The sequence below is a fragment of the Lonchura striata genome, chromosome 18 (assembly GCF_050655825.1).
Source record: "Lonchura striata isolate lonStrDom1 chromosome 18, ASM5065582v1, whole genome shotgun sequence".
Classification (NCBI taxonomy): Eukaryota; Metazoa; Chordata; class Aves; order Passeriformes; family Estrildidae; genus Lonchura; species Lonchura striata.
The window spans coordinates 5,974,852-5,988,449 of NC_140720.1; the positions used below are offsets into that span (position 1 = coordinate 5,974,852).

General features: G+C 39.4%; 1 protein-coding gene across 4 annotated transcripts in view; it reads right to left on the reverse strand.

Moving 5' to 3' along the window:
- The window catches only part of ANKFN1 (ankyrin repeat and fibronectin type III domain containing 1), a 126,596-nt gene that overhangs the window by 41,356 nt on the left and 71,642 nt on the right, over positions 1–13,598 (reverse strand). For all 4 annotated transcript variants that reach the window (XM_077787376.2, XM_021555428.4, XM_085556503.1 and 1 more), the window contains 2 exons: positions 12,618–12,812; positions 10,491–10,604 (listed from right to left, as the gene is read on the reverse strand). In XM_077787376.2, coding sequence (XP_077643502.1) covers positions 10,491–10,604; positions 12,618–12,812 — 309 coding nt within the window. The remainder of the gene's footprint in view (positions 1–10,490; positions 10,605–12,617; positions 12,813–13,598) is intronic.

Below are 13,598 nucleotides of genomic sequence, written 5' to 3' on the forward strand. Positions count from 1 at the left end.
CGATGTGTTGCTGCGGTCGCCAAGATAAGTAGTAATTTTTAAATAAACAGCAGTATAAACAGTTACATAAAACTCATGTAAATTGCTGGCACATAATTTTAGACTGGCTTAAGTTATGTAACTCACTTGTGGCCAAGTTTTTTTTTTTTCTGTTTTTTTTTTTTTTTTTTTTTAAATACTCAATTCACGCACTTTAAAATAAAGGGAGAAGTTTATTTTCACCTGTTTCTTTTCCACTCAAAATCTTTCTGTTATACTGAGCATGCCTTTAACAGCTTATCAGAGAGATGGACAGACAGATAAAAGGCAAAGGGAAGACACAAAACATCTCCTGACCCTATTGTAGATTCATTTAGCAAAGTACCTTCTCCTGAGTCAAGTAAATAGCCTGAGCCACAGTAGAATTTGTTTCTTGTCTTGACATTTGTTTTTCCTTGCACTTATATTAATGAATTGCTGAGTAGACTAGTTAGATTGAGGGACAGGAGTTCTGTTGCTGCTTGTTGGGGTCTGCAGAGTAGTGTGTGGAGCTGGGATTCTGGATTTTATTCCTGCATTTGCCACTGACTTGCTGAGTGACCTTGGGCAGTGCCTTCTGTCACTCCAGCTTTTAAGGCAGGCTTGAGCAGCAAAGGTTCTCTCTCCTTCCCCTCCTCCCATGTCCAGGGCCTGGGCTGATGGTGGTCTTATCTTGTGTTTCCAAGGACCTCCAAACAAATAATTGTGTTATTTATTAGCCTTCCTTTGAAATATAAAACAGACAGAGAGCACCACCAGAAACCATTTCATGCCATCTTTTTCTGCTTGCTGATCTTGAAAAAATTTTAATGATTTGCTCTCATAATGTCTTAGCAGATGGATTTAAGGACATTAAACACTGCCATGCATATGAATAAGATCAGGATGAAAGATCCTAAACAAATATTTATAAAACAAGTGAAGAGATCTGAACATTAGTGAAAAGCAGGAATCTGTTCGTGTAGAGTGTATCCAGCTCTGATGGAGAACATTGTTTGCAGTATTTGGTCAGCTCCTCCTTGCTGTTTTCAGCTGTTCTCTCCAGCTTGATTTAAGAAAGGAACCCAATTTTTTCAGATTTTCAGTTCAGGCTGTGTTTAGGCCTCTCTCATGTTTGGAAATCCTCCAAGAAATGATAGGAGAAAGACAAGTCATACCAGCTGTAGGGACTACTGACAGCATAATGCTTCCATTAGGAAAAAACAAATGTTTGGCACTGAGCAGTTTGTGCAAACACAGAAGTTAAAACACAGTCATGGCCTGGGACTTGGATTTCTAGGTACAGCTTAAATTAAAACCTGAGCTCCAAACTGCTCTAAATACTAGTGTTCATTATTTTGGATCTTATCTATAATTTCAGTTATTTTTGTAAACTTATCCAAGGCTCTTTGTACAGGGTTAGAAACATCAGTAAAGCTGAAGAGGAATGAAAAAATATGCAAACAAACAGCTCTGTGCCCACCTGAGGCAAACAGAGTATTGTTGTGGTGTGGTGGAAAAGACTTGCAGGGGGTTTAAAGGCCTCTCAGCAGAACAAGACAGAACAGTGCAAGACAGAGTACCAAAAAAAGCATATCTAGACTATTCCTAGAGAGCACATCTTCATTTGCAACTTCTACGGCTATAAATCTTCAATATACTTATTTAAGAGATTTTTTTTTTTAATAATCAAATACTTTATTTGCAGTAAATCTTCTTCCCAACAGCTCTGGGCTCCTTTGTGTTTTACACCTGCTAATAATAACCAATGATGTTAAATAACCTTTCTTGTGGCCCTGTTTTTGGATGTTCCTTTGACCCAGGCCAGAATACTCTATTTTATGTCTTGACATTTATGGGAACCATTATGACAGCAGGCTGGGTGCCAAAGACACATCTTTGCTTGATCATGGATTCATGACTAGTTCATCTTAAGCAAATCTGCATTATATAAATGATTTATAAGATACTATTTTTACTGAATTTTAATAAAATTCTCACCAAGAGAATATATAAAAAAAACCCTGATCTTTTTTCTCAAGTATTTGATTAGTGTTTTCTAAATTCCAGTAATTCTTTATCTGTTTGCAATAAGGCCAGTACAAGAAGGAAATTTTTTCCTCTGTTAGTGAAAATGACATTTCTTACTAACATTTTATAAATAACTAAAAAAATGTGCCATGTGGGTGCACATGCAGCCTTCCAATGTGGGCCAGTGGTTAGAAAGCTACAATGGTTTATAATAACAGCCAAGATTTGTTTCTCAGCCCTGAAATGACAAACATACCCTACTGTGGCTGTGGAAAGAAAAGAGGGGGAGAGCATGTGTTAGAACTGTGAGAGGGGATTGAAGAATGAATGTGTTGGAACTCAAAATGTCCCTCAGACATTTTTGGATGTTCCAGGCCCAGGTCAGAAGCATTTGAGACCCTGGCAGGCAGCTGGAAACAGCTGTGATTTTGGGTTTGAACCATAGAATGATTTACCAACCTTGCAGGAAGAACAAAAAGTCACAAAAGTTTAGATATTACAGTAGAAGTAGTTACAAAGTAGAGGGAAGAATTTCTGAGTGCTGTACAGGGGGGTTTTGGTTTTGTACATGGGGGTCAGAGGGTTTAAGATGGATTTGGGATCTGGGCCTGCCCTGTCCTCCCTCTTTCTTCTTCCTTACCTCCATGTTCTTGGTGATGTTGGCACTCACAGATTGGTTTAGAGTAGAAAAGCACCATTTAATATAGGTAATAGGTATCGGGGAAAACTGTAACCATGTAACACATAATGTCCCATATAAAAGATAGAAAATCACCATTTAATATAGGTAATAGGCATTGGGGAAAAACTGTAACCATGAAACACGTAATGTACCATATAAAAGACAGCAGCAGCCCTGGCGGGGAGAGAAGAAGCAGTCGGGGTCAGAGAGGATGTCAGGGTGTGTGTGTGCCTCTGCCTGAGCTCTGAGCAAACCACAGCAGCCCCAGAAGAAAATCTTTTAGATAACTTGCAATAAACAACCATGAGACCAAACAACAGAAGACTTCTGAACTTTTTTTAAAAGCACAGGTTAGAGGAGAGATTTTTCCACCACACGGAGCCACCCCTGACCTAGAGGTGAGCTCTGGCATAAATGGGGTTCTTATGCAGAGGCTTCACATCCTAGAGAAGCTTGGCTTGGGTGCTGCAGGGTTCCTGTCCCAGTGGGAGCGTTGCTCTCTGCGCTCTGGGCAGCCACGGCCGCGCGAAGCTCGCACGCGAGGATCGAGCGTCGGTGCAAAGCCGGGGCGGGCAGGCTCAGCTCCGGCCCAAAACATGACATTAAAATCGAATTAATAATCAGCAGCTGGGGAAATGCACACAAAAAAGTAATCTATCACAATGTAGGAGGCATAGCAGAGCACTGCACAGTGTGGGGCACAAAGGAAGGAAATGCTCAGAGGTTAATTCAAGGAATCTCTTTAATGGGATTCCACTCTATGTCCTCTAGTTCCTCTGTGATATGAACAGGGACTTTGCTACATAGATGTTGATTAACCATATTTAAGGCTTTTATTCCTTTATAAAATAATCCCTACAGTAACTTACAGAGCTTTCACCTTCCCTAGCAATACAGACAGGTGTGGTAGGCAAACCAGCCTCGATTTGGGAAGATTTTACTTAATTTAATTTATTGCCAATTAGCACAAATTTCTAATAATTAATTAAAAGTGAGAAGAAAGTAAATCTAAGTTTAAATGCATCTAAGTGAACACCTTCCCACCATCTTTCCTAGACTGAACTTAATATACTTGTCCTCCCTGCCTCCTACTGTCAGCTTCCCTTCTCTCTGTTGTGGCTTTCACTCATTGCTGGGTTTTCCATCACACTGAGCCATGGCCAGGCCAGCTGTGAGCAGCACATGGCTTCTCCTGACCTCCTCCCCTCCTTCAGTTACCCCTGGCTACTGGAAACTGCCATCCACGCCCATCAGTGTGCTCAGGAGTGATCCAAGAGAATGCTCAGGTGTGCACTGACTGAGCTCAGGCATGGGTTAAGAAGGAGCCAGCTGGGTATTCATTAGTAAATTAATTGTGTGCTCGTGCACAAACTGACGAGGTGGTCATGCCTGAACTGACTGGGCACTCGTGCATAGAAGCAGGAAACCCTGCAGTTTATGCTCAATCCATGAGGTAGCAGCTTGCAGCAGTCCCAAGACCTGATTCCAAATTTACAGACAGGCATCAGCTCTGGGGGTCAGATCTGATTACTAGAACAGGGTCAGGCTTTGGCTGGGGAGGCAAAGAAGACCAGACCTTTGATGCTTGTCAATGGTCCAAGAAAGTCCATGATGGGCCAGAGAAGACAAGATGAAGCTGTGAGCAGGGAAACTTTGCCTTAAACGCTTTGAAGAAATTCTGATTTTGTTTAAGTCTTCAGTGAATCTTCATTCCAAATCCATTAATCAAAATATCTGCAAAATCATGGACCTCCTTCAAGACAGAAGCTGAAGGCCTTGAGTCCCAGTCCTGCCACTAACTACAAGGAATTCACCTCTTCTGTGCCATGCCTATGAAATGGCTTTAACAGCCACATGCAAAGAATTAAAAAAACCCCCAAAACTCAAAAGTTTTGGTAAGTCAAAGCAAATCTAAAATGCAAAGCAGTGTCTAAAATTCAACAACATCATGATACGAGCCTTTTTCCTCAGAAATGAAGGCAGACAAAGGTAGAGACTGTATGTCTGGGTTTTCTCATAGCTATTCATTCTGAGCTGCTGTTCAAAATCCTTATAAAACACAAAGCAAGAGGAAAGAATGATTCAGCTGAGTAACTGGTGTTTGATTAGCTACATTAGTTAATTACACCATCACTTAATATGTGATTCATGTTCAAAGGTGATTTTAAATACATAACAAACTTAAATAATAGAAGGTCTTAAATTTTATGTTAAGTCCAGCACATACTACAGACATTGACAGGAGCTAGAAATAGAAAGGTTTGTTTTAACTTTTATACATTTCTGTACTGGCTAGGCATAAAAATAGAAGTCAAATTGCACAGTCCTGTTAGCTACCAAAATGTAACGTGCAAATAAAGTGCCTGGGAGACCTAATAAAATGCCATAAATGAACTACTGTAAAAAATATCAGACCACACCTATTCAGCAGGATAAGTTCAAATGTCTTACAAAGAAATGTATTCTCTTTTCTTTTTATGGAGCAAGAACTGTTTTGAAAAAAGAGAGAATGAATTTCAAAATACACAAAGAAACTTTGAATAATAAGTGGAAAGGGCTCAAGACCAAGTGCAGAATGCTGCTCAATTCCACTATGGACTGGACCAGAATCAAGCAGTGGCACAGCATCTACTTTAGAGAGACAGAGGTATTATTATTAAAGCACTTTGTTTTCATAAGACTCGTTTCCACAAGCATTCATTTCTCTAACCAGGGTTCTTCTAGAAGTCAAAGAAAGCACAGGCTTGCTGCTTTCCACTCTGACACTGCTATATGAGCAGATATTTGCTACCAAACTGGAGAAAGATATATGGATATAGGGATATAGCAATATATCTGTATATGTAGGTCTTTGAGGATCACTGCAGGGAGCCTGCTATGGAACAAATCCAAACTTGGTCAAATATAGAAGGCCAACTTCTGATAAACATATCAAACACATAATGAAAAAATGTGGTATCTGCTGTTTGTATGTGTTCATGGGGACAAGCAGAAGCCCACACAAAACGATGAGATTATTTGGTTGTGAAAGGATTACCCTCAAGAATAAAACATGCAGAATCGCACAAAATTTATACATAATTCCTGTAAAGTCTTGGAGGTTTTTAATTCTGAAATCTTTACTGTAAATTTTCCATTGACTTGAGAAGCCAGCTGAGAATGCCAGGTCCAGGTTTCTTTTGAGCTCCAGGGTAGGTCTCAACCAGGCCCAGGCTCCTCATTCCTAAGCACAGGTGCTGACCCTGAGTGCAAAGAAAGCTCCCACCATCCCTTACTGAGACTCTCAGTGACAGCAGGAAATGGTACTGGTCTGTTCTGGACTGGAACTGACCCTTTGCATGCAGCTGTGTGACAGCAACATCCTGGGGCTACTGCATATCCAGCCAGGACTGAAACAGGGACTCAAAGACAATTAAAATTATTCTCATTAAAAAAAAAAAAAAAAAAAAAATTACATCTGAAGTGGACCACAAAGTGCTTTGGAAGAAAGGAGGCAGGGAACGACCTTTTCTCAAAATTTAAGCAAAATATAACTCATTCTCTTCTGATCTAAGCCAACCTGTTTTGTTTTGTGTTTTAAAGAGCTACATCGACTGAAAATAAAAATCTTCACCCAAAAGAAATCCTGGAAAGCAGCTGGGAAGTTCTAACAAACATGAAATACTCTGCTAAAAGACCAAACTAAACAAAAAGGTAACAAGGGCTAAAGTGGCCCAGACAGCTCAGCATCACTATCTGGAAAATAACTTGGCATCCACAGCTACAACCAAACAGAGAAGATTAGCTTTGTTTGCTACATCAAACATGTCTTTCTTCCTCTCTCTTCAAACATAAATAGTTCCAGGCTCTAAAATAAATTAGCTCAACTTGGGTTATACAAGCTGTTTCATTTTTTTTCTTCAAAAGAGAATATAGATGTTTGTTTAAAAATTGTAAATAAAATATAAACAGAGATTTTTCACTGCATGGTGATCCTTTCCAGTAGGTAGTGATCAACACTATGTCCATTTTTTCTTCCTTATTCTATACTTTGGTATCACAGCATTATTATGACTACTTCTCATGGGAAATGGATGGAAAAAAATCATGCAGTAAGAGGAGGTTTATATGTACTTCTTCACTGTAAAAGCAAAATAATAATCAGGTTTAAAGTCCACAGCAAATAAATGCGACAAAATTACTTAACATGACTTTTAATATTTTTCTTTGAAAAAACCCTGCTTTCTTTCTGTGTATGTGTTGTGTGGAGCATGTGAACCCAAAAAAGCTGCTTAGTAAAAGAAAGCAGTTCTTATAGCCCAGCAAGAGCTTGCTGCTCGTCTCTAGAGGGATGCTCCTGGGAGCTGAGTGCTGCCTGTCTGCATTGTGCTGCTCCGGGGTGTTTTTCAGCCAGATGGCTGCAGTGGTGCAGCTCTGGGATAACAAAACATCCTGCAGTACCAGTGTGGTGGTGTAAAGAGAAAGCTCTTCCTGGCTTCAAACTGCGGCAAGTTGTTTTGTGCGTTAGCCTGGAACATTTGGATTGCGCTTTCAAAGATGTAAAACTAAAGCAGGTCCTAAGTACTTCCATGGTGGGATGTGAAGTTTGGCTCTAGGGCACAATTAGCCAAGGGCAGGGTTTTTTTCCTCAATATTACAGTGATGCTTCACATCCTTCCTAAAACTGGCTGGGGTGAGGTGTCTCTGGCTTGGAGTCTTTCTCCAGCATGGAGCAGATTATTACTTTTATTATTGATTTATGCCATGCCTGTCTGCTTCCAGCCTCGAAACACTTTACTAAGTTACAATATAGTCAGGAATCATTTCTCGTCAGCCACCACCACGCTGCAGCCTTCTCCAGAGGGCAACTGAAGGGAGCCATTAGGATGGTGCCTGCAACATTAAACAACAATCCAGGAGAGGAAGTAAAGAATACTCTGGCTCCTTAAAGCAATGGCTGAACAGAATGCAGTCACTGAGCTGCCATCCAGCTGGGACACCAAAGTCAATACCCATTCACCGTGTGTGGTTAAAATTAAATCTCCTAATGAAGTGAGATGGCTTTAGTGGTTAGAGAGTGAGTGCAAAGTATTATTCTCCTGTATGATTATTTGTAAGTTATACAGCTAACAAGGGAAAAGATCACACACAGGAAAACAACAGACAGTTAGATAATGTTCCAAGCCCAGTTTCTAAAAGACATTTGGGCAAATAAAGCTTTGAGAAAAAAAAAATTAAAAAAAAAAAAAAAAAGAAAAAAGAAAGATGACACAGGATAAATTGAATTGGCAGTTTTTCACTGTTTTTTGGGAATTAAACAAAGCTGAACAGAATTGATGTCAGTTTTTATTCCCTATAGTTCAGGTCCAGAGAAAAGAACACTATTAGTTTCTGTTAATGAGCAGGTATTCCCTAAACACAGTTGCAAATGCTCCTGAATTTTAATTTGCTTAGAAAAAAAGAAATGGTAAAGTATTGAGGGGGAAAAAAAAACACATTAGCAACCTTTTTTTTTTCTTTTTTTTTTTTTTTTTTTTTTGTTTCGTTCCTGAATTAGCAAAATGCTTCAATAGTTTTCTAGACAGGAGGTTTATATATCTGACTAAAAAGATCCTCACACTTTGTTATCAAGCTCTCCTTTAAGGGCTAATAATTGCTAGCTGGTTCTAATCATTCTTGCAAGTGATCATTTGAAAGGTTCATTTTATGACCCCTCAAAGTAGCACAAAGAATCTCACTCCATATTGCAATAAACAATTCTACAACCAGTGCTTAATTAATTCCTGAAAGTCACCAAAAGGAGCTATTAATGATCTTTCTTTTTATCTAACCATAAATATAAAAGTCTCCTGGGAGAAAGGATTTAAAAAGAATATTCTGGCAAGACTAACTGTCAACTTGATAAAGCATAAAATGATCACGAGTGAGGGTAATTCAAAATACAAGGCAGAGCTACCTGGTCTGATCAGAAAGTTAGGTCAGGTAGGATTAAATTTCTCTGAATGCTATGTTTATCAAAAACAGGATGCCACTGGCATGGTACAAACCAAGTTCAACCCAAATGAATACCCAAGAGAAAAGTACTGCAACCTTCACAAAATTATTTTTAAAAATTAGCACTGTTTTGGAATTTGATTTTCTGTGAAAATACCAAGAATCATTATAATTAGAGGGTAGACAATGTTTCAGGGTTATTTAAAATACAACCATTACGAAGAACAGGCTGATATTTTCTAGAGAACTTTGGTGTTTTAGGAGCCCAAGTATTGTTTTCACAAGTAAATCAGGCAGTGGGAAGCTCTTAAATGAAATTTAGTTCCCTGGCAACACAACCCATTGCCGAAAATTAGATTTAGGCTTCTAAAGGGCTTTGATGTTTTTGAAAATTGCACTTCCTGCAGCACTGCACAGCTGACTAGGTGTAATACAGTAATTTGCTTTCTACTGAGGCTATGAGGGGCATTATCACTTTGATGGCTGCAATAGTGTCTGGGAGCTTGGTTTTTTTTTTTTTTTTTCATAGAACATAAAAAATTATTTTGCTGGGCAGAGCCAGTGATGAGTGGAATCTGTGACCAGAAGCAGGAGGAGGAAGGAAAGAGACAATGTACCTTTCCCAAAATAAGCTCCTGTAGTGCTTTGGGAGCTTGTGCTGATGCCATGGAGCCTGTGCACTGCATGTCCCACCTTTAGAAGGGCTCCCTGAGCTGCTGGACCCTCAAGGGATGGGGTCTTTCTGAATCTCTCCTCTTGAAACCATCCCTGGGACATCCCCCATGGAAACATGAAACAGATTCCCCACCACGCAGCCAGGACTGTGCTGGTTGTGAGTATGGAAATTTTAGGTTTAGGCACCTCTGGAAGGAGTTTTCAATGATTAATACAAAGAAACAAACACAGCAGGAAGCATGAAGGGAGAAACTGGGGGAAATAACCAAGAGGACTTTCAGGCTCCCAATCCTTGACTCCCCTGGGCAGGACCAAGGAGGCTTCAGACCCCCAGTCCCTTGACCTGTGGGAGGATTCATGCTCCCACTGGATGCTGGAGGCTGTGGATTGCTGTGCTTAATACTGAAGAACTTACTGTTCCAAAGATTGTAGAAAACCTGAAAGTTCCTTTAAACAGGAAATTTAAAAAATTCTCATTTTTGTTCTAATCTTCAATAAAACTTGCTTTTTTTCTTAATGTAGGAATTTCCTGTGGAACAGAAATTCTGTTTTAAAACCATCTCTATTCAACAGGGCTATTCAGATGGAAGCATTTTCTTATTCATTCCACTTTGCAACTAACTGGTGCCACCCCAAATGTATCACTCTTCCAAGAATGATGTGGCAGCCCTGGAACAGCTAATTAATTGGGCTGTATGATGCCCGTGCCAGAAGTTTCAGCTTCCAGAGGCATTCCTTTAAGGAATGGTGGTGTGGGTTTGGCTTTTACAAGGATACACATGGTTTAAGGAGCCCACAGGCACCAAAAGTTAGTTTGTGTTTTGTAACTGCTCATCTCAACCCAGTCATTGAGCTGATGTCTTAACCACAGTGAGTCAAGCAAACTTCTTCAAAGCACTCATGGAGAAAGCTTTTGGTTAATTTATATTTCTTTTTTTTTTTAAATAAAAATTTTGTCCTTGGGTAATCTTTCAAGAAAATCCCACTTCTATGTCTGTTTACTGGGAAAATAATTACATTTAAACACTACTTGCATCATAATATAACCTCTTGTAGATAAATACCTTTGCCACTTAGACCTCAAATTTTTGTACATTGTTAAGGGGAGTGAAAGATGTTCTAAATCCAGTACCTTTATACTTGGTCACCACAGCTGAGTTGACACTGAGGGGTTCTTGGAAGGTGACAGTGAGTGATGTGCTGCTCGTTACCATGAGACAGACATTGGTTGGCGCCTCGGGGGCTCCTGGGAGAGAAGAGAAAACATCAGCTCTTCAGCACAACAAATCCTATTCAAACAATGTTCCTGAATCTTCAAAGATCCCACTGAAAATCACCCTGCAATTGTGAGCTTTGGGTTGTAGGTGTTTGTGTTTTCTGCCTTTTGAGCATTTTAATTAGTGACCCTACTAACAATATCCTGCAGACACCATTTGTTTCTATCGTGGTTTTTGGCTCCTTTTTGGTTAAAAAATATCTTCCTGCATATATGTAACCCAATAAAACAGATCCATGCTAATTATGTCAATGAAAAGCCCCTATAAATCTCTTGGGGTGGATAAGAGGAGAGGGAAAGGACAAAACCACAAAGAGCTAATGAAACCTTGATGGTTTCACTAACAAATTCAAATTTATCAAAAACCAGAAAACATTTTTATGTTATTTGGATTCAAAAATTGCAAATTCCACAACTGTTTTGCTGTAATAGTTCCAAAGTATAGTTTTCAATTAAGGTCTCACATTTTTGTTTAAAGAAAGAAAAGGAAAAAAAAAAAGCTAAGTTTGCTGAATATCATTCAGACTCAATTCAGAAATCAAACAAAAAAATATCATTACTTACTGCTGGGATTGATTTAAAAAGTCAGTATATAACTTTCACTATTTCTGCATTTTCTATATTTAGTATCTAAGAGAAGGAGCACTACATCTGTCTTGAAGAAATAACCTTAACATACAACAAATTTGCGAAAATTATTTGTGAGTACATTTATATAAAGATGGTTTTAAAAATGTTAATGGCAATGACTGTATTTCATCACATAGGATACAGCTAAAAGATCCATGTGTCTAGAAATAATTCAGGCCTGTTTACTCCTTCATTTGGGTCCAAATTCAATTTAATTTGGATACAGACTCACTTGTACTACTGTTTAAAGTGATTCAGTTTGTGGCTGTGGTGATGAAATGGATACCATGACTAAGATTAGTGCTTATCAAAATTAAGGTTAAATTTTCCCAATATTTATGTGCAAAATGAAATTTCACTGCTTGATCAAATATTTAGAACAATCCCATCCAAAGTAGTAAGTTCTTTTGAAAAACAATCAAATTACAACAGAGAAAAGGCCAATGTCTCCATTCCTCTTCCTGCCTATTCATATGTTGTTTTATAGCATCCTGTTTTAAATTCTGAACATGTTAAATGAGATCCAGGAGTAAATGTGAAAAGACATAAGCAGGGAAGAATCATTGCATCCTGAATGAAAAGCTGGGATGCTGGATATCATATTAATTTTATGTAACATAAGGAGCCATGTGCTTGTTTCTCTCAGCTATTTGGCCCTTTATTGTTCTAACACCCATTTCCTTCTCCCTCATGGAAAGGCCATTTCACCTTTGTGCCTCAGTTTCTCCATCCTGCCTCCTCCTGCTCCTGCTCACAGCAGTGCTGCGAGGATCAGCATGTTTGGAGAGGGTTCTCAGCTGCAGATTCCTGCATGGAATTATGTTGTTTCCTTTTATTTGATGTAATTTTTGCCTTTTTTTTCATTTTATATGTTCCCTGTATTCTCCATATTCTCATATATTTGGAGCTCTGTAGCCTATTGTATTAGTAGCTAGTTTTCCTAGTACTTTTCCTAGTACTTTTCCATAGCCTTTCCTTAAGCAGAAAGACAAAAATTCCAGAGCTCCAAGCCCAGGAGGTTCAGGGCCCCAGTCCTGTCTTGGTTCTTCCTCGGAACCAAGGCTGAGAACAACTCCTTGAGATCCATTTCATGGACAGAACACAGCTAGTGCTGAGAGGGGCACTCCAGAGAAGGGGCATCACCACTTATCCTCCTAATTGGTGCTTTTTATGCATTATGCTAATTCCTAAAACCTATAAAAATGCACTCATCCCTGTAGGGATGGGTTTTTGTGGGCATCTTTCTACAACTGCCCCTGAAGGCCTTCAAATAAAGATCCTCGTTTTTATGACCTCCTTACTAAAATCACCTTGAGTTTTATTTCCAAGTTGAGAAAAATGCAACATACTCACGGGCATGCTCGTAGCCGGCCTTCATGCGCTGGTAGAGCCTGACTCTCCACTCCCAGCTCTTGAGCTGCTTCTCCCTCTCGGTGCTCTCCGTGCCCAGCCCTTCACTTGCTGCTTGTGCTGATAATTCCACCACTCTCTGCTGGGCCTCCTGCACCAGCATGCTCAGGTGCACAGACCTGCTCTCCACAGTCACAACTGCCAGGAAAAGAGGGAAATAGGAAATGCTTGGCAAAATTTTAGCTGTGCTCAGAACACGTCTTAGGTTACAATGTAAGATGCACCCAAAAGTGTGTATTCTATTATCATCTTCATACACTGTTGAAACCAAGTGGGGCAGAGTTCCTTATTTCCTTCATGACTGATAACTTTGAGGGATATTTTCTGTTAATGGGCCATCGAGTCTCGCTGCATGGTTGATAAAATTACATCATCCCATTGGGAGATGCTCCGTTCAGGGGGAGGAACCAAACATTCCTTCCTGGATATAATCTGATGTTTGGAACACCACAGAAGCCTTTTCCCACTGGATTCTCAGAGGACAAGACCTCCATCATCACCACTGTACCTTCAGAGAAAAATCAAGCTCTTCTACTGGATCACTGCTTCAACAGAACCACATTTGTCACTCCAGGAGAATTGCAGCCACCATTTCATCTGACTGCTACCAACACTCTGGACAACAGGGTGTCAGGTTGTATTCTGACAGCGTTTCTGTATTATTGCATTTATTTTAATTTTCCTTAAAGATCTGGCCACTTAAATGTCATTAACAACATGAATTAATTTGCCACATTTTTTCCTCTGGTATTTTTCATATGCTTAAAATTGTCTTAATTAGACTGCAGTTGCATTTCTGTTGTAAGTCAGAATATGAAAACCAAGCTAAAATAATAACCTCTCTCTCCAACCTCTGCTTCAGTATAATATCGTGAACTTACATTTAAAAAAAAAGGAGATTGTACTGGTTACAAACACAATATA